Source organism: Xenopus laevis, chromosome 6S, assembly GCF_017654675.1.
Source record: "Xenopus laevis strain J_2021 chromosome 6S, Xenopus_laevis_v10.1, whole genome shotgun sequence".
Classification (NCBI taxonomy): domain Eukaryota; kingdom Metazoa; phylum Chordata; class Amphibia; order Anura; family Pipidae; genus Xenopus; species Xenopus laevis.
This window is the reverse complement of record NC_054382.1, coordinates 876887-898168: the sequence shown is the minus strand read 5'-3', so window position 1 is coordinate 898168 and position 21282 is coordinate 876887. Positions and strand designations below refer to the sequence as shown.

General features: G+C 41.8%; 2 protein-coding genes across 2 annotated transcripts in view; both read right to left on the bottom strand.

Annotated features, from left to right (window-relative positions):
* Positions 1 to 21282, bottom strand: part of LOC121395196 (zinc finger protein OZF-like) — a 461594-nt gene that overhangs the window by 99541 nt on the left and 340771 nt on the right.
* Positions 4156 to 20965, bottom strand: btn2a1.S (butyrophilin subfamily 2 member A1 S homeolog; the record flags this gene model as incomplete). Its single annotated transcript, NM_001094508.1, is given in 12 exon segments — positions 4156 to 6081; positions 6702 to 6734; positions 6933 to 6953; positions 8540 to 8560; positions 9229 to 9249; positions 12856 to 12876; positions 13840 to 13860; positions 14088 to 14108; positions 15967 to 16092; positions 16591 to 16866; positions 18452 to 18775; positions 20882 to 20965. Coding segments are annotated over 12 exon segments (1398 nt in total). The 3' UTR covers positions 4156 to 5635.

The following is a 21282-nucleotide window of genomic DNA, read 5'->3' as shown; positions in this document are numbered from 1 at the left end:
TGTCAGATTTCAAAATTGAATATAAAAAAATCTGTTTGTTCTTTTGAGAAATGGATTTCAGTGCAGAATTCTGCCGGAGCAGCACTATTAACTGATTCATTTTGAAAAAAAGTTTTTTCCCCCATGACAGTATCACTTTAACATTTAATTTAACGTATGTGTGTTATGATATGGTCAGTGATATTGTGAGACAATTGGCAATTAATGGTTTTTGAATGATTTAGCTTTTTGCTCAGGAGCTCAGCAGCTATTTGGTCGCTAGGCTGCAATTTATCCTAGCAACCAGCGACTGGGAATGAAAACAAGAGGCCTGAAAAGAAGGAAAAACCAGTAAGAATTAACCTGGAGCATCACAGAGCAATAGGTGATTGGCTTCCGGGGTCAGTGACCCTATTTAAATGTTGTTAAGAGGCAGAAGAGAAAGGCAAGTTATTCAGAAAGGATAAAAAAATAATAAAAAGTCGCTAAGAAAAGGGATTCCTGCTCAGAAACACTGTCGCAACTTCTCAATGTGGGACCCCCTGTCCCCCCACGTCTACTTTAGGCAACATGTACCCCATAAATCACAGCAACGATCTCAGGGCCATAGTTCTATGGATCACAGTCTGATAACAACGGAGAGTCTCCCAAATACTATTAGTCCAGTCAATAAAAGAATATACACCCCACCCACACAGCTTCATATAAAACAGACGTGAGAATGTGCCCCCCACATGCAGCATTAATACCCACAAACAAGAAGCAGTATTGCCGGACACCATTTATACTCCTACAGGGGAGCTTCACCTTTACGTAACTTTTAATATGTTATAGAATTGTCAATTCTAAGCAACTTTTCAATTGGTCTTCATTATTCTTTTTTTAATTATCTACCTTTTTCTGACTCTTTACAGATTTCAAATGGGGGTCACTGACCCCATCTAAAAAACAAATGCTCTGTAAAGCTACAAATGTATTGTTATTGCTACTTTTTATTACTTATCATTCTATTCAGACTCTCTCCTTTTTATATTCCAGCCTCTTGATCAAATCAATTTATGGTTGCTAGGGGAATTTGCACCCTAGCAACCAGATTTGTTTTAATTATCTGCCTTTTTCTGACTCTTTACAGATTTCAAATGGGGGTCACTGACCCCATCTAAAAAAACAAATGCTCTGTAAAGCTAAATCATGTATTGTTATTGCTACTTTTTATTACTTATTCTATTCAGACTCTCTCCTTTTTATATTCCAGCCTCTTGATCAAATCAATTTATGGTTGCTAGGGGAATTTGCACCCTAGCAACCAGATTTGTTTTAATTATCTGCCTTTTTCTGACTCTTTACAGATTTCAAATGGGGGTCACTGACCCCATGACCCCATCTAAAAAAACAAATGCTCTGTAAAGCTAAATCATGTATTGTTATTGCTACTTTTTATTACTTATTCTATTCAGACTCTCTCCTTTTTATATTCCAGTCTCTTGATCAAATCAATTTATGGTTGCTAGGGGAATTTGGACCCTAGCAACCAGATTTGTTTTAATTATCTGCCTTTTTCTGACTCTTTACAGATTTCAAATGGGGGTCACTGACCCCATCTAAAAAACAAATGCTCTGTAAAGCTACAAATGTATTGTTATTGCTACTTTTTATTACTTATTCTATTCAGACTCTCTCCTTTTTATATTCCAGTCTCTTGATCAAATCAATTTATGGTTGCTAGGGGAATTTGGACCCTAGCAACCAGATTTGTTTTAATTATCTGCCTTTTTCTGACTCTTTACAGATTTCAAATGGGGGTCACTGACCCCATCTAAAAAACAAATGCTCTGTAAAGCTACAAATGTATTGTTATTGCTACTTTTTATTACTTATCATTCTATTCAGGCCTCTCCTTTTTATATTCCAGCCTCTTGATCAAATCAATTTATGGTTGCTAGGGGAATTTGCACCCTAGCAACCAGATTTGTTTTAATTATCTGCCTTTTTCTGACTCTTTACAGATTTCAAATGGGGGTCACTGACCCCATGACCCCATCTAAAAAAACAAATGCTCTGTAAAGCTAAATCATGTATTGTTATTGCTACTTTTTATTACTTATTCTATTCAGACTCTCTCCTTTTTATATTCCAGTCTCTTGATCAAATCAATTTATGGTTGCTAGGGGAATTTGGACCCTAGCAACCAGATTTGTTTTAATTATCTGCCTTTTTCTGACTCTTTACAGATTTCAAATGGGGGTCACTGACCCCATCTAAAAAACAAATGCTCTGTAAAGCTACAAATGTATTGTTATTGCTACTTTTTATTACTTATTCTATTCAGACTCTCTCCTTTTTATATTCCAGTCTCTTGATCAAATCAATTTATGGTTGCTAGGGGAATTTGGACCCTAGCAACCAGATTTGTTTTAATTATCTGCCTTTTTCTGACTCTTTACAGATTTCAAATGGGGGTCACTGACCCCATCTAAAAAACAAATGCTCTGTAAAGCTACAAATGTATTGTTATTTCTACTTTTTATTACTTATCATTCTATTCAGGCCTCTCCTTTTTATATTCCAGCCTCTTGATCAAATCAATTTATGGTTGCTAGGGGAATTTGCACCCTAGCAACCAGATTTGTTTTAATTATCTGCCTTTTTCTGACTCTTTACAGATTTCAAATGGGGGTCACTGACCCCATCTAAAAAAACAAATGCTCTGTAAAGCTAAATCATGTATTGTTATTGCTACTTTTTATTACTTATTCTATTCAGACTCTCTCCTTTTTATATTCCAGTCTCTTGATCAAATCAATTTATGGTTGCTAGGGGAATTTGGACCCTAGCAACCAGATTTGTTTTAATTATCTGCCTTTTTCTGACTCTTTACAGATTTCAAATGGGGGTCACTGACCCCATCTAAAAAACAAATGCTCTGTAAAGCTACAAATGTATTGTTATTGCTACTTTTATTACTTATTCTATTCAGACTCTCTCCTTTTTATATTCCAGTCTCTTGATCAAATCAATTTATGGTTGCTAGGGGAATTTGGACCCTAGCAACCAGATTTGTTTTAATTATCTGCCTTTTTCTGACTCTTTACAGATTTCAAATGGGGGTCACTGACCCCATCTAAAAAACAAATGCTCTGTAAAGCTACAAATGTATTGTTATTGCTACTTTTTATTACTTATCATTCTATTCAGACTCTCTCCTTTTTATATTCCAGTCTCTTGATCAAATCAATTTATGGTTGCTAGGGGAATTTGCACCCTAGCAACCAGATTTGTTTTAATTATCTGCCTTTTTCTGACTCTTTACAGATTTCAAATGGGGGTCACTGACCCCATGACCCCATCTAAAAAAACAAATGCTCTGTAAAGCTAAATCATGTATTGTTATTGCTACTTTTTATTACTTATCATTCTATTCAGACTCTCTCCTTTTTATATTCCAGTCTCTTGATCAAATCAATTTATGGTTGCTAGGGGAATTTGCACCCTAGCAACCAGATTTGTTTTAATTATCTGCCTTTTTCTGACTCTTTACAGATTTCAAATGGGGGTCACTGACCCCATGACCCCATCTAAAAAAACAAATGCTCTGTAAAGCTAAATCATGTATTGTTATTGCTACTTTTTATTACTTATTCTATTCAGACTCTCTCCTTTTTATATTCCAGTCTCTTGATCAAATCAATTTATGGTTGCTAGGGGAATTTGGACCCTAGTAACCAGATTTGTTTTAATTATCTGCCTTTTTCTGACTCTTTACAGATTTCAAATGGGGGTCACTGACCCCATCTAAAAAACAAATGCTCTGTAAAGCTACAAATGTATTGTTATTGCTACTTTTTATTACTTATCATTCTATTCAGGCCTCTCCTTTTTATATTCCAGCCTCTTGATCAAATCAATTTATGGTTGCTAGGGGAATTTGCACCCTAGCAACCAGATTTGTTTTAATTATCTGCCTTTTTCTGACTCTTTACAGATTTCAAATGGGGGTCACTGACCCCATGACCCCATCTAAAAAAACAAATGCTCTGTAAAGCTAAATCATGTATTGTTATTGCTACTTTTTATTACTTATCATTCTATTCAGACTCTCTCCTTTTTATATTCCAGTCTCTTGATCAAATCAATTTATGGTTGCTAGGGGAATTTGCACCCTAGCAACCAGATTTGTTTTAATTATCTGCCTTTTTCTGACTCTTTACAGATTTCAAATGGGGGTCACTGACCCCATGACCCCATCTAAAAAAACAAATGCTCTGTAAAGCTAAATCATGTATTGTTATTGCTACTTTTTATTACTTATTCTATTCAGACTCTCTCCTTTTTATATTCCAGTCTCTTGATCAAATCAATTTATGGTTGCTAGGGGAATTTGGACCCTAGCAACCAGATTTGTTTTAATTATCTGCCTTTTTCTGACTCTTTACAGATTTCAAATGGGGGTCACTGACCCCATCTAAAAAACAAATGCTCTGTAAAGCTACAAATGTATTGTTATTGCTACTTTTTATTACTTATCATTCTATTCAGACTCTCTCCTTTTTATATTCCAGTCTCTTGATCAAATCAATTTATGGTTGCTAGGGGAATTTGCACCCTAGCAACCAGGTCACTGAAACTGCAAAGCTGCTGAATAAAAAGCTAAATAAGTCAAAAACTACAAATAATAAAAAATAAAAACCAATTGCAAATTGACTCAGAATATCCCTCTCTATATCATACTGAAAGTTAATTTAAAGGTGAACAACCCGCAGCATCACCCCGACATACAGCATTAATACCCACACAGGATCCTGCAAGAAGAAGCCCAAAACTTCAGCAGCAAGTTCACATGTAACAAATAGTTAAAGCGAAATAAATGTTTGCAAATAAATTGCAGACAGCAGCCATGATGTGTGACATCATCACCAGTCTGTGAAAAGACTGCAAAATGATTCGACCAGGCTGTCTTACATCATACACTCCATCTAATAATTAGCGCGTGCCTTTTGTGAATGTCGAACATTCTTTTCCTATGTGAGTTGGAGCTGCCATGTTGTTTGCCTACAATACCAACACACAGTCCTAGTGGTTAAACAGAAATAAATGAAAATATCTCAGCGGAGGGAAAGCAATGCAGTATGGCAGCTCCCACGGAATGAGAAAGCATGTTCTCTACTCACAGTGAGTTACTCCCTCATGTTGTTCTGTGTATTTCTGAGAAACATGGAACTGAAACCAATTACAGAACACGTGTAAATGTCAAATCAGAGAAGTAACCAATCAGAATTTAGTCATGTTGATTACAGCATGTTGTTCATTGGTTGCTATGGGTTACTACTAGGGACGCACCAAATCCACTATTTTGAAATCGGTCAAATTCCTGAATACTTTGTGAAAGATTCAGCTGAATACCAAACCAAATCCTGATTTGCATATGCAAATTAGGCGTGGGAAAACGAAAATGTGAAAAAATGTTTGCCTCCTTGTTTTGAGACAAAGTCACGTGCCTTCCCTTCCACACCTAATTTGCATATGTAAATCAGGATTCGGTTTGGACAGGCACAAGAATTCGGCTGAATCGGAATCCTGCTGAAGAAGTCAGAATCCTGACTGAATCCCAAAGGGAATCCTGGATTCGGCGCATCCCTAGTTGCTACTCTGGACTAACTCACATAGTAATTGGCTGGTCACTCAGCACCTCAAAGAAGGGATAAACGTCGCCAGTGAATTGTTTCTTCTCAGTGATATACATTAAAGTGTCAGCCCTAAATACCGTCACACTCCCCTCCTCGTAGTCCAGCAGCACGTAGAGCCGGTAAGTCTGATCTCTCTCTAAGCCCAGTTGGATCTTATGGCTCAGGTCATACAGTTGCATAGCAACCACTGACTGCTGGGGGCCTTGTGTCACCCCAATGCTACAAAACCTGTCCTTGATTTGCACCTCCCAGCAGTGTTTGCCCGTCGTGAATCTCTCTGCCCCAATCACACAAGTGTCAAATCCTTCTTTCATGTTCTCAGGTTTGGGATCCAGTGGGGTCGGTCTCAGAACACTCTTCCCGCCCTCTTCCACCTGCAGCTCAGCGGGGGCCGTCTCTCTGTTGAGCGTCACCGACACTATGAGGGAAGGAATTTATTATAAGGAACCTCAGCCTTCAGCTCTATGAACATAAACCTGCTGCCCCCCTTCATACATTCCCTTTATCTGCAGCAATGCTGGGGGGATGGACAAATAGCTGCCCTGCCCCCAACCCTAAACTGTCCGCTCCCAACTCACACGACTCGGTTATCAACTGACAAAGTAGTAAGTGGGCTCCGTGGGTTTCACCATCACTAATCTGCAGCCTCACATATTTAGGCCCATGTGCCCCTTATGGGAGTGGATAGTCACACCTGTTAATTGGGATAAGATTTGGGGTAAATGTTTCTTTTCCTCACTTTGATATCTGGGGACTGTTCTGCCAATATTCTGACTAGACTGTCCCATTTAATAAGATTTATGTTTAGCAGTTTAGGGCCAACTACCACCCATGGGCCCCGGGAAACATGGCAGAGGCCACTTGTACAACGTCTCATTGGCTGCCGGGCAACGACAAACCAGAAGAACATTGTGAAGTTATTGCTCCTCCCTCACTGACTAATGAATAGCCCCCAATGTAACCCCAAAACTGGAATCTCCATGTTAATTACAACAAAGTCAGGTTTTATAGCAGGAAATGTGAACATTTCAACTTTACCTTTATTTGAACATAGACAATTCTTCATGATATCTGAAAAGAGAGGAACATGGGAAATATTCACACAAGTCCTTATGAATAATATTATCAGATGATAGACAGGTACAGACAGAGAGGGGCAGAGACACATGGACAGACTGGGCTATAAAACAAACTCAGATACAAGTCACCAGGGAATAGAAATGGAGGGGCAGATAGGCAATAAGTGCACCAGCAATGGGTGAAACTTACTTATTCTGTTACGGTCCTCACCTAAAAAAAATATAAAATAAAGATACATCAGATTCCTTATAAATTACACATTTATTCTACAGAAATGCATCTTCCTCTAACCGTGTAAATAATCTGGCTTGATACTGCCATTGTCCTTGCACTGCCTGGTCTATCTGCAGTTTCAGTCTCCTCTCTATGGTACCTGATCCTGTGATGGATGCCCTGTAGCTTCAGTTTTCTCTTTATGGTACCTAATTCTGTTCCTGGATTGTCTGCCTTACCTGTATCTTCAGTCTCCTCTCTATGATACCTGATCTTGCAATGGCTGTCCTTTCTGTAGTTCAGTTTCCTCTCTATAGTACTATATCTTGTTCCTGCGATGGCTGCCCTATCTGTATCTTCAGTCTCCTCTCTATGGTATCTGATCCTGCGATGGCTGTCCTATCTGTAGCTTCAGTTTCCTCTTTATGGTACCTTATTTTGTTCCTGATTTAGCTGCCTTATCTTCAGTCTCCTCTCTATGATACCTGATCTTGCAATGGCTGTCCTTTCTGTAGTTCAGTTTCCTCTCTATAGTACTATATCTTGTTCCTGCGATGGCTGCCCTATCTGTATCTTCAGTCTCCTCTCTATGGTATCTGATCCTGCGATGGCTGTCCTATCTGTAGCTTCAGTTTCCTCTTTATGGTACCTTATTTTGTTCCTGATTTAGCTGCCTTATCTTCAGTCTCCTCTCTATGATACCTGATCTTGCAATGGCTGTCCTTTCTGTAGTTCAGTTTCCTCTCTAGTACCAGATCCCGTTCCTGTGATGGTTGCCCTATTTGTATCTTCAATCTCTTCTCTGTGGTACCAGATCCTGTTCCTGCGATGGCTGCCCTATCTCTATTTCAGTTTCCTCTCTATGCTACCGGATCCAGTTCTTGCAATGGCTGGCCTATCTGTATCTTCAATCTCATCTTTGTGGTATATGATCCTGTTCCTGCAATAGCTACCTATCTGTATCTTCAGTCTCCTCTCTATGGGTCCTGATCTTGTTCCTGAGATGGCTACCTATCTGTAGCTTCTGTCTCCTCTCTATGGTACGAGACAGGACTCCCCAAATTTTTTTACCCATGAGCCACATTCAACTATACAAAGAGTTGGGAGCAACATAAGCAGAAACAGTCCTTGTATGTGCCAAATATGGGCTGTGATTGTCAATTTTGTAGCCTCTGTGTGGACTGGTAGCCTACAAGAGGCTCTGTTTGGCAGTACACCTAGGTTTTCTGCAACCAACACTTACCTCCAAGCCTGGAATTCAAAAATAAGCACCTGCTTTGAGGCCACTGGGAGCAACCTTCTAGTTGGTTGGTGAACAACATGTTGACTGTGAGCCACTGGTTGGGGACCAATGGTATGAGATGATTGTGTACCGACTGTCCCATATTTAGCTTTGCTCGCCTCGCTATGGTTTTTTTTCCTTCTGTAACTAGCTGTGCCAGTTGATTCTATATTTCTCTCCCCCTACTAAGCACATTCAGACAAATTTTTCATTCCTGAAATGAATATTTATGTCACTATTTCCATCCTAACCTAGAGGAGCAGTACTGAACTTACCGACTTACTTAGGCGACTGAACTTACCGACTTGGCCCAAACGTGTATCTGAGAAGAAAGAAGGAACATAAAAATGAGTTCATGATGGATTAACTACTTAGACTATGACCCCTGCTTATTTGGGTTCACTTTAAAGACAAACCGTCAGCATAAAACTACCACCATTTATTATAATACCATATGAAGTTTTGTTTTGGGGCAAATGTAAGCAATTTGTGCTGTGAGGGCAGGGAACCGTTAGACAGGACAGATTGTAGTAAATAAAACAGCTCAAAAAGCAAAATGGAGCCACTACCAAAGGTGAGGGAGCACCTAGAGGGCCAGGGGGTTGGTGGGACCTAAGAGAGAAAGGGACATTTGGTGGTGGGGGGGGGGGGGGGGAGTACCTGATACAGAGCAGAGCTATAAAAAGTTTTGGGATCAGGTGATGTGGAAAGGGATGTTGTACATGAAACTCAACAAGACAAGAGTTCATCAGATGAATCAGATTAGGGTTCCGGGGCAGGTCAGGCTTCAGCAGGGGGTCACAGATGAGGGAGGTGGATACTGGGGGTCCTGCCGTGACTCTGCACCAGATTTCTTGCCCAACTGTACGGCTGCCCTTTGTATAATTGATATATTTATTTCTAAAGGCGACACATTTAGCCTATAAATCTATAACATTTAGTCTACAGAATATACAAAGGGCTGGTAAATATCAACCCCTGGCTACTTACCCACTTTACACCAGGCTCCGTCTGACAAGGGAATAAAATAATATTGTAAGTGACATGGAATAGACAGTGGAAAAACATTAAACATGGAGTGGAAGTGAAAGGAGAGAGAGAGAGAGAAGTGAAAGGAGTGAGAGAGAGAGAGAGAGAGAGAGAGAGAGAGAGAGAGACATTGATTGAAGCACAACCATCACATCTGCTTCCCACACACAATTCAACATAATGGGTTCAAGTAAGATTTCAATATGAACTGTTTTATCTAAGGTTCTATGGTTGGGTATGAGGAGAATAAGTAAAGCCCTGAGCTAAGACTGTGCATCATTCAGGTTGGATGTTACGGGACTATTGGGCCCTGAATTTACCTGAACAACAACAGATTGATAGAGACAGATTGATAGAGAGAGAGACAGAGAAAGAGAGACAGAGAGAGAGACAGACAGACAGACAGAGATAGAGATAGATAGAGACGGACGGACGCAGACACAGAGAGAAACACAGAGAGAGACAGACACAGACACACAGAGACAGACGGACAGAGAGATACAGACAGAGACAGACAGAGAGAGAGAGAGAGGATAGATAGATACAGACAGATTGATAGAGAGAGACAGAGAGAGAGACAGACAGAGATAGATAGAGACGGACGGACGCAGAAACAGAGAGAGACACAGAGAGAGACTCAGAGAGAGACAGACACAGACAGAGACAGACACAGAGACAGACAGACAGATACAGACAGACAGAGAGATACAGACAGAGAGAGAGAGAGAGACAGAGAGAGAGAGAGAGAGAGACAGAGAGACAGAGAGACAGAGAGAGAGAGAGAGAGAGAGAGAGAGAGAGAGAGAGAGAGAGAGAGAGAGAGAGAGAGAGAGAGAGAGAGACATTGATTGAAGTACAACCATCACATCTGCTTCCCACACACAATTCAACATAATGGGTTCAAGTAAGATTTCAATATGAACTGTTTTATCTAAGGTTCTATGGTTGGGTATGAGGAGAATAAGTAAAGCCCTGAGCTAAGACTGTGCATCATTCAGGTTGGATGTTACGGGACTATTGAGCCCTGAATTTACCTGAACAACAACAATGTGCAGTTATTTTATTCACATCTCAGAAGCATTGAGAGCCATTTGGACTATGGTTTATTGGAGTTATACATGTTCTCTAAGAGTAACAGGAGCACCAATCAGAGCACTACTTACATGTTGATACAGTTTTATGGTTACACCCATGGACCCAGTACTTACCCGTTGCCTATATGTGTGTGACACAAATGATGTGGTGTACACTGGCTCATGTGGGTTGTCATATGTGAGTCAAATATCTAGACCCATAAAAGTTAGACTTAAAGGGATACTGTCATGGGAAAAAAATTTTTTTCAAAATGAATCAGTTAATAGTGCTGCTCCAGCAGAATTCTGCACTGAAATCCATTTCTCAAAAGAGCAAACTGATTTTTAATTTTGAAATCTGACATTGGGCTAGACATATTGTCAATTTCCCAGCTGCCCCAAGTCATGTGACTTGTGCTCTGATAAACTTCAGTCACTCTTTACTGCAAGTTGGAGTGATATCAGCCCCCCTCCCTTTCCCCCCGAGCAGCCAAACAAAAGAACAATGGGAAGGTAACCAGATAACAGCAAGATAACAGCTGCTTGGTAGATCTAAGAACAACACTCAATAGTAAAATCCAGGTCCCACTGAGACACATTCAGTTACATTGAGAAGGAAAAACAGCAGCCTGCCAGAAAGCATTTCTCTGCTAAAGTGCAGGCACAAGTCACATGACCAGGGGCAGCTGGGAAACTGACAATATGACTAGCCCGTGTCAGATTTCAAAATTGAATATAAAAAAAAATCTGTTTGAAATGGATTTTCAGTGCAGAATTCTGCACTGAAATTTTTCCCATGACAGTATCCCTTTAATGAACATTAATCCACTATACGGAACTGCCGACCACCACCTACACCATTGAACCCCACGGGTAAAAAAGAAAATAAAGGAAATGACCAAACAAAAAAATGACACTATTACACACAAGGGCATCGTGTGGCAGGACAAAAAGTGTCGATTACTCCAGAGGGAGTGTTTCTGGATTTGGTTACTCCAATTCAGGTGTCCTAAGGGCCGTAATGAAGAATACCATTTGTTTTGTTTACTTTGGTGATCTTTTTCACTAATCAGATAGAAAACTTCTCAGATAATCACCCAGGGCTAGGTTCCACTCCTTACTCCCTTCCCTATACAAGCAGGGTGAGTTAGAAACGATGTATCTATTTCCCTATCTATATTGATACATGAATTGCCATTGTATTTCCTCGTTCGCTGCTTGTTACTTTGTTTCACTTGGTTTTTTTTAGTGGCTTCTGCTATTTACATATTTTTTTATATCACTTACTGGATATGGATTTTTTTCAAGGATGATTATTTACTTGGACTCTTTTGCAAAGCTTTTACATGGACTCCTGCTTTTTACTCCCATGGACTAAATCTTTATCCCACGTATTGTCTTTATTTATTTTTTACATATGGGGGGTGTGGGTTGTTTGTACTGTCTTAATCATTATACACATTATGTATGCAAATCTTTCAATTAAAGGGTATGTAAAGGCAAAAAAATAAAATCCCATTTATACTTTCTTTAATGAAAAAGAAACCTATCTCCAATATACTTTAATTAAAAAATATGTACCGTTTTTATAAGAAACCTGACTGTATGCAGTGAAATTCTCCCTTCATTTACTGCTGTGGATAGGAATTGTCAGACGGTCCCTAACTGCTCTGCAGGGAAACAATCCTACTTATGTACAGCAGGGGGAGCCCCCGCCTTACTTCCCAGCCATGCAGAACTCAAGCAGCTTTGTTTATGACGATCCCTAAGCAGCTCAGATCACACTGAGCATGTGCACAGTCTTGGTCTTGCAAAGATGTATAACAAAGTTACAAGATGGTGACCCCCTGTGGCCAACTTTGAAAGCATAAATCATTTGTTTGATTAGGCTTGTGGTGCAGTAAGTTCATGTTTATGTTTAGTATACAAAATACAAAATTTCTAGCCTTATTCTATTTTACACTTTACATGCCCTTTAAGGACCCTACATATATTTTTTGTATCACGGGTTCCGTATGTCGGATAAAAGAAAAGTTGCACTTCGGCACATAGAGTTAAAGCAAGGATTTCCCTGAAAACGAAAGCCTAATGTTTGTTCTAAGTATTACCAGGGGGTTGCCAAAGCCTCCATTACTGGGCACCAGATTACAATCCGTTGGGGTTGTTGAGGGTGTGAGCCTGCTCCAACCTTTTCCAGGGGGGGCAGCTTTTCAGCCACACCTCCCTAGTACCCCTCTAGCTCTTATTGGTCCTACGTTTGTCATGTGATCAGAAGCAGAGGCTCCCTATTTCTCCAATGCTTTTAGGTAGAGGCCAAACCATTACTGGTACAAAGCAATAGGGTAAATGTACAGCCCCCCAGACTAATTATACATACAAGTACATCCCTACAGACACATCACGTGCTGGGCACATAAAGGAACATGGGATGGACACAGGGAATAGATCAGTGTAGGTCACATGACTGGCTGCACAATAAATACACCAACATTATACAAATACATGAGACACTTACCCACTCGCTCCCAAAATTTTGCTGCAAATACAGAGAGACATAAAGTCACTTGAGGTTTATTATGTTTCATCTGAATTTACTATAAAGTACAAACTTGTACAGAGATTGAATCATTCCCCCACATCTATTTCTTACTTCAAGCCCCCGATAGTCACTGTGGGACCCCCACTAGAGCCAGTGATACAGGTATCAGGCCAGGGCACATATAGAGGAGGGGGGTTCAGAGAGGTTTATTGGGAGAGTCTAACAAGTAACACATACTGGTGAGTTTTGCACCCCCTGAAGATAGAGATTGTTGCAGCTCAGCTCCATGATGGTGATTCAATGGTTGAGTTTTATGGGAAGTAGAATATGAATCCCTTTAGTTTCCTCCTGACATGTTTCCCAGTAGCAACTCCACTCAGTGACTCTCTAAACTGGGATCTATCAGTTACCCCTGGGGTTTAAGCCTCAGTGAGCAGGGTACTGAGTCAATACGGGGGAAACATGGTAAATGGGGTACTAAATGTGAATTTATTTAAAATTGGTATAAAAAAAAGACAATTTAAAAAAGTTATTAAAAAAAAGTTTTATTTATCTGAAGCCAATGATGTGCACCAGTGTTATTTCCAGAGACATAATAACACGGAGCTCTGGGGGCAGGAAGGTGATGATTGGATCAGTATAAATGGCTGCAAGGCTGTGTTATATGGTGTATAAGAAACGGATCCACACACACGCTGATTAATGCAGTCAGGATGATGAAGGGTGGGTGTTCCCCCCCCCCGAAACATTGATGTTTGGTGGCTGAATAAAAGGGGATACTCCCCAACTGCATTAATCAGCGTGTGTGCGGATCTGTTTCTTATACACATTGGTTGCTAAGGGACCCGTCCGGATCAACGGAAGAAACGCACCACCAGTTGCAGGATTGGTGAACTACAGGTGTGCGGTAGGAGGATTACATTGTAATTCAGTGTTATATGGGGCAGATTCATAACTTACCCACTTGAGATTTCAGTGATCCTGGAAAAAAAGAATAGAAAAGGTGAGTATTAGGGGAGATATTACCTGCCCAGACCCCCAGGTTAGTGTCTGTATTCTGTCCATAGGGATCACTCAAATGATTTAATCAGGATTTGGGAAATGGGATGAAAAGGTTATTGAGCCAATCATACGCAGGAGATGATTCCCCTGTTGGTTCACCATGTCGTCTTGTTTTCATGTGATTGGAATCTGATTGGGTGACTTACCGAGTTCAGACTGAAGTTTCTCTGATAAAAAGAAATATAATAGTTAGTGTCCAGTAGAGGCACAAGGCAATAATAAGTTACATTCGCTTATATCACTATTACTGACATTTTACCAGGGATAATACAATTAAATGTGAGTCTGTAGAGACAGGGGAGATGAAGTGAGTGACTATAAGAGATAAGATCATTCCTATTACGTGAGAAATGTCCCTGGAAAGATCACGTGAAGCTTAGAGAATATTCATCAACTAAAGATCCACTTCCTGATCCCGAGGGATGAGACCAATAACAATCACTCTTGTCATGTTAAATGGATCCTGTCTTGGGAAAAAATGTTTTTTTTTTTTTTCAAAACACATCAGTTAATAGTGCTGCTCCAGCAGAATTCTGCACTGAAATCCATTTCTCAAAAGAGCAAACTGATTTTTTTATATTTAATTTTGAAATCTGACATGGGGCTAGACATTTTGTCAGTTTCCCAGCTGCCCCCAGTCATGTGACTTGTGCTCTGATAAACTTCAGTCACTCTTTACTGCTGTACTGCAAGTTGAAGTGATATCGCCCCCTCCCTTTTCCCCCCCAGCAGCCAAACAAAAGAACAATGGGAAGGTAACCAGATAGCAGCTCCCTAACACAAGATAACAGCTGCCTGGTAGATCTAACAACAACACTCAATAGTAAAATCCAGGTCCCACTGAGACACATTGAGTTACATTGAGTAGGAGAAACAACAGCCTGCCAGAAAGCATTTCTCTCCTAGGGGCAAATTCACTAAGCGCCGAAGCACCGAAAACTAGCGTCAATTTGCTAGCGTTGGCCATTTTCGTTACTTCGCAAATTCACTAACGAACGCTGGCGTAGATTCGCTAGTGTTACTTCGCACCCTTACGCCTGGCGAATTTTCGCTACGGACGTAACTACGCAAATTCACTAACTTGCTCAGTGTACTGAACGCTACCTTTTACGCTAGACTTCCTTCGCCACCTCAGACCTGGTGAAGCGCAATAGAGTAGATAGGGATTGCTTCAAAAAAAGTTCAAATTTTTTTCAAGTCCCAAAAAACGCTGGCGTGTTTTCTACATCATGGCTGATAGGCTGAAAAAGATGGAGAATTTTTTTGGGGCTCCCCTCCTTCCCCCCTACATTTCCTGACTCATGGCAACTTACCTAGACAGTGGGCACATGTGTAGGGCAAAATAACATTTTATTTGATGTTTTGAAGGTTTCCCAGGCTTGTGTAGTGATTCTACGTATTCCTCCATTGAAATTTGAATTTGGCGCCGTATGCAAATTAACCATCGCTAGCGTAACTTCGCTAAGCAAATCAACGCTAGCGCGACTTCGCAACCTTACGCTACCCCTGTGCGCAACTTCGGATTTTAGTGAATTTGCGGAGCGCTGGCGAAACTATGCCTGGCGAAGTGCGGCGAAGTTGCGCCTGGCGCAACTACGAATCTTAGTGAATTTGCCCCCTAAAGTGCTGGCTCTTTCTGAAATCACATGACCAGGCAAAATGAGCTGAGATGCACCTACACACCAATATTACAACTAAATACACTTGCTGCTTCAGGAATGACATTTTATATTGTACAGGGAATTATTTGCCGAGTAATTTAGAAACAAAAACTACATCATATAAACCATGACTGAATCCCTTTAAGGTTGGGTATGGAGTAGATGGGCCCTATTTTCTATTGTCGCAGATGGGTTGTGACAGTATGAAATCCCCACTTCTAATGAAGGACTCCCCACAAGTTCTGCTGGTAGCAGTCTATATGCACTGTATATACACAGAACCACAGTCCGGCCCAAGAGATTGGGCTTGATTATTAAACAAAGTTTAGCTGTGATTGGTTAGAGGGAACACCCGGATACTCACTTATTCTCTGGAAGCGGATGGTTATTATGGGAGTAACGACGATGACAATGACCATGACCACTACACTGGCAGCCATCATGATAAAGCGGGAGATGCCACTGCGATCCACTCTCCAGTAAAAGGAACCTGGGAGCACAAACAGTAACTTGTAATGTACAGAAATGATTTTGTTCCAACTGATCCATTTGTGCCAATAAGTGAGCCGCACCCTATTTGTGTGATATACAGTAAATCCCGACAGTCTTACCTCACATAACACAACTGAATACAAGTCCCATGTTGGCACAACAGACAGGCTTTGGTTTATTCTAATTGGGCACTGCCTCTGTATAATCTGACATCTCTGTAGGTTTGAGTCCAGTCACAGCAGTATCTGCATGGAGTCAGTCAGTTACCCCTAATGCCTGTGTCAGACAGGGTACGGGGGGCCCAACACCCACATACTTTCCCAATCCATTAGGCCAGTCCAGTCTGTGAGGGTCTCCCCTAGATCAACAGTCTGAAAGTCTACCAGCAGGTCATTAGCTTTTCCTATATACAACCCGGTGGCATCTTTATGGACTGGGCTCTAGGCCAATCAGCAGTCAGACAGACACAAGAAGTGAAGAAGCAGCTGAGACTCACTTGCAAACTGGACAGAGGATTCTTTTCCGGTTCCGAGCAGGTCGTTGCGCACGTGACAGGAGACCTTGGAGTCGCTCGCTATCAGCAGAGCAGTTTTCACGTGGAACAGGCCGGTGTTTTCATTATTATTTATCTCCACCGAGGATTTCATGTTGTTCCCGGACTCATCCAGCCACGTGGCCACGGGCGCCGGATACCAACCGCTCGACTCACACTTCAGGGTTATTTCCCCTTGCTGGTAATCTTCTATTGATATTAGAGGGTTCAGGCCCATGGCTGAAAGAGAATCAGAACTCGACAAATTTATCATTTATGTATGTTCTTCTTTAGCCCTGACCCTTTCCCTGAAGCTCTGGTATTGGGTCTTGTCTTCTGTATCTGGCTCCTCCCAACCCCATCTTTTATTTTACCCCATGTCTTTTCATGGATCTCGGTGCTCTCCGGGCATTTGTCACCCTATAGCCCTGCTCTCCCTATTACCTTTTATCTTATGACCCTTTCATTTTCTTTACCTTCCCTTTCTCTCCACTAAATTCCCTCTCTTTGCTGAGCTCTCTTTATGCCAATTTCTGTTCTGCTGATTTTCAGGTTTTTTTTCATTTCTGGTGCTCTGCCGTATGTTACTCTTCCCAATGTGAGGAGTTGAGATACTGGGCAGCAACTCTTTATAAAGTTAAAATGACTTCATTTGCATGATTTTGACACAAACCAGACAGGAGTTCAATACTACTGGAACCCATGGAAGGTGAACAAGGTGGGAGGTGAACTCATTGGTGAATGGATGCCACTGTGGTGCTGTGTTGTTTCTGAGGAGAGGTAAATGCACTTTGAGTGTATTCTCACTATTGGGGAGCATTACCCAAACCAATACTCGCCTTCCCACCCAGTACCCAGCACTATGCTTATTGCTTATTCTATATGACTGTCTATGCTGTCCCTCAAGCTCTATAGTGAATTTCTTCCCTGCAGGAGGCTGGTAGTGGCTAATGCATTAGGATCTATACTGGGAATAAGCTGAGGGGGACATTCTATGTGGTTTCTCCTCTTTAAAGATTCTAATGGATGTAGATTATATTCAGTGTGGATAACAGAGATTGTTGGGGTTTGCAGAAAGCAGTATTTGCATATAGTGGGTTCACACACTCTAAATAATATACAGACCAAAGGTGTGAGTAAATTTCTTTTTATATATGGATATCAAATATGCATCTTGCAGTAGATCAATATCTAGTAGAAGACAGTTTATACAAAATAGTACTAACAAGTATACACTGTACATACCACCAATTTCAAAGCAAAAGAAGAAAAACAAACCACAAGGAACAGATACACTTTACCAAAGGATGAGAATCCCCCAATGTTTCGGGTACACTGGCTTTTGTCAATTTTCTCTACCACCTTTGGTCTGTATATTATTTAGAGTGTGTGAACCCACTATGTTGAGTTGTGGGTTACTTGTTGGTGGTATCCCTGGGTTATCAGCACCTCTGACATTTGCTATATTATTGCTTATTGGAGCGCCCTCCTTTGATTTGTGTTTCGGCAGCCCAAATACCAATAACGAGGCTACTGAGGAATCTCCAGGAATCAGTATTGTATTTGGCCAGTATTGTGCTGGCTGCTCTCTGGCCCACTGAATCACTTTGGCTATGGGTCCTTGGCTACTATCACCAGAATACAATCACAGGCTACTCAGCAACCTTTCCACTTACATGTGCTTCTGCTCACTAGTCACATGGAGCTCTGGAGGTGGCCTGTCCTATTATATATGGATGAGCCATTCCTTGCCAGGCTCAGCCCTAGAGACGAGGCAACAGACCATGGAGCCCTAATTACGGTGCTGGTCCCGTTGGCCACTCACCTGCGACTTTCAGCTCCACGTGCACCTCCCCCTGGCGATTGTCAAACTCATAGAAGCAACTGTATCGCCCCTCGTCGCCCAGGGTGACGTTACTGATGATTAAGGTTCCGACCCCCTGGGTGATGTCCTGTTTAAGGAACTCTGTCCTGCCCCGGAATTCCTCCATCTGTTCCCTGTAATTGTCCTCCCCGTTCTTATACTGATGCACGTAGGGGCGGAATGAGCGAGTGAACCATCGGATCTCCACGTTCTTGGCATCGACTACTGGAGTGAACTGGCAGATCAGCTCAGCGCTGGAGCCCAGTACCGCCGACGAGACTGAGTCTATGGGATAAAGCATTGGGGGGTTATTGTGCCCACAGAAACTGGGGCCATAATGGGAGGGGTCACTTCTGTTCCAAGCTTCCATCCCACTGATCACATGATCACTAATGTTCAACCTGGGAACAAAAGTGAAACCAGCAAACATGGCAGCACCAATGGCATTGCAGCAGCTCTGCATTCTGGGAGCAGGTGGGAGGAGACAGCTGAGTGGGGGTGATTCTCTTCCCCTTTAATAAATATAACTGCTGACTAATGCCCCTCACACTGAACAGAAGACAACTCTCTCCCCACACAGGTCTTTGTGAGGGGGATTTTATCACAGCTCAGTGTGTCTGTACAGAGGACCCCGCTCATAGCCAAAATTCTAATTCACTGAATGGTGGGGCAATTACTAGCACTTTATTGAGTCACTAGGAACTGCCCACCCTTCTATTACCCTGAGGATCCAATTGCCTCTTGGGAGTCAGGAAGGAATTTATCCCCCTGTGGATCACATGGGAGAGGGTTCAGGTGGGTTTTTTGCCTTCCTCTGGATCAGTAGTGTTTGGGGAGGTTTTATAAAGGTTGAACTTGATGGTCTTGTGTCTTGTTTCAACATCATCTGGTTATTGTGATTTGGAACTTTAATGGTGGCTGGACGATATTCTCCTGGAACTGTTTCTCATTTACTGGAAATGTCAGGAGAGTTGTGGGAGCATGGCGCTGGCTCCTGGGGGGGTTGGTAACTGACAATTTGGGTTTTGATTCTGTCAGTAACACTTGTCAGCTGTTTTATTGCATTAGTAAAAATAATACATTATGGAGCTGATTTAAAAAGATACATTTTCAATAAAAGTGATGCTGCCCATAGCAACCAATCAAATCGTTGTTAGTCAGACTTAGTCAACTTAGTAACTTATCAATGACTGTAGCTTAAAGGAGAATTCAACCTGTAATAAAAAAAAAAACCCTCCACCTACCCTGGGTAGACCCCCCTCCCCCCGGCAAATGCCCATAATTTTTTTACTCACCCCTCCGTGAAGATTGTGTCCTCGGAGTTCAAAACAGCCATCTTCGTCTTGTCCGGTAATCCGTGTATTGACGGCATTTTCGGTGCAAGCGCAGTTGGAGTACGTTTCTGGTTTCCGAACCAGTGTGCATGCACCGAAAGTCACGAAAATTCCGAAATCTGTATTTTCTGTCATTTTCATGACTTTTAGCGCAGTACCATAAATTCAGATTTTGCGCATGTACGAGCAACGAAAGTCAAGAAAATTAACAAAAATTCAGATTTTGCGCATGTACCTACACTGAAATTCACAAAAATTACCAAAAATTCAGATTTTGCGCATGTACGTGCACCGAAAGTCACGAAAACTACAGAAAATTCTGATTTTGCACATGTAAATGCACCGAAATTCACGAAAATTACCAACAATTCTGATTATGCACATGTACATGCACCGAAATGCATGAAAATTACAGAAAATTCTGATTTTGGAATTTACGTGACTTTCGACGCATTCGTTGTGGTTTGGAAACCGGAAATTTACTCCAAGATGGCTGCCGTGAATTTAGAGGCAAGAATATGCATGGAGGGGTGAGTAAACAATCAGGGGCATTCGCCCTGGGGGCAGGTAGGGTGACGGGGTCTACCCAGGGTAGGTGGGGAGGGGTTTTTTTTTTTGTAACGGGTTGAATTCTCCTTTAACTGCTTCCCTTTTACCTCCCCCCCCAGATAGAGAGCAGCCATATTGTGCCACTCACCTTACACTGAGGCTGGAGAGGAGGAACTGGGAATTTGACTGGAATAAGAGGAACATGGAGGGGATTGGTGGCAGCACCGTGTGTGTCCTGGTGTCTCTCCTACATACGTGTCTCATTGTCTCTCACCACTTCTACACAACTGTCTCTTATCAGCGGAGTCTCTTCCCTTGTGGGATTGTTCCCATAATAATTCCATATACAGGAAATCTCTGTGGCACAGACCCTCTATATAACTGGGAACAACACTCCCCCCAGGACACACAGGGCTATGAATGTGACCCCCCCCCAGCAATAACCCACTGACTGGCCCCAGGCCACTATTCCCCCCCGGCAGTGAGTGTAGGAATCCCAAGTTCTCACCTGAGAGTGAAAAGTGGAGGAAGGAGAGTGACAGGTGGAACAGGAGGGCGACACGGAGGGGCCACATTTTCCTCTCCAGACTCTGCAATGAGACAAAGAAATGTCATTAGTGGGGGGGTCTCAGAAGAATCAGATAAGAGGGGCCCTTAGATTGTGAGTAAGACAAGTAGTTAAATGGGACATTTCTTGTATTGAGATTTTATTCCCATTTTCCTCTCTCAGTTATTGACCAAGATCTAAAAGCTACAGGATCAGTCGTGTCTCTTATTTGTTCTGGTTACACAGGAATCTCCCCAACTCTAGAGCCGCACCCAGAGCTGCCATTAGAAATCATGGGGCCCTGTACAACAACATATTCGGGGCCCCACCTGCCCAGGCCCCCAAGCCCCCCCCCCCCCACA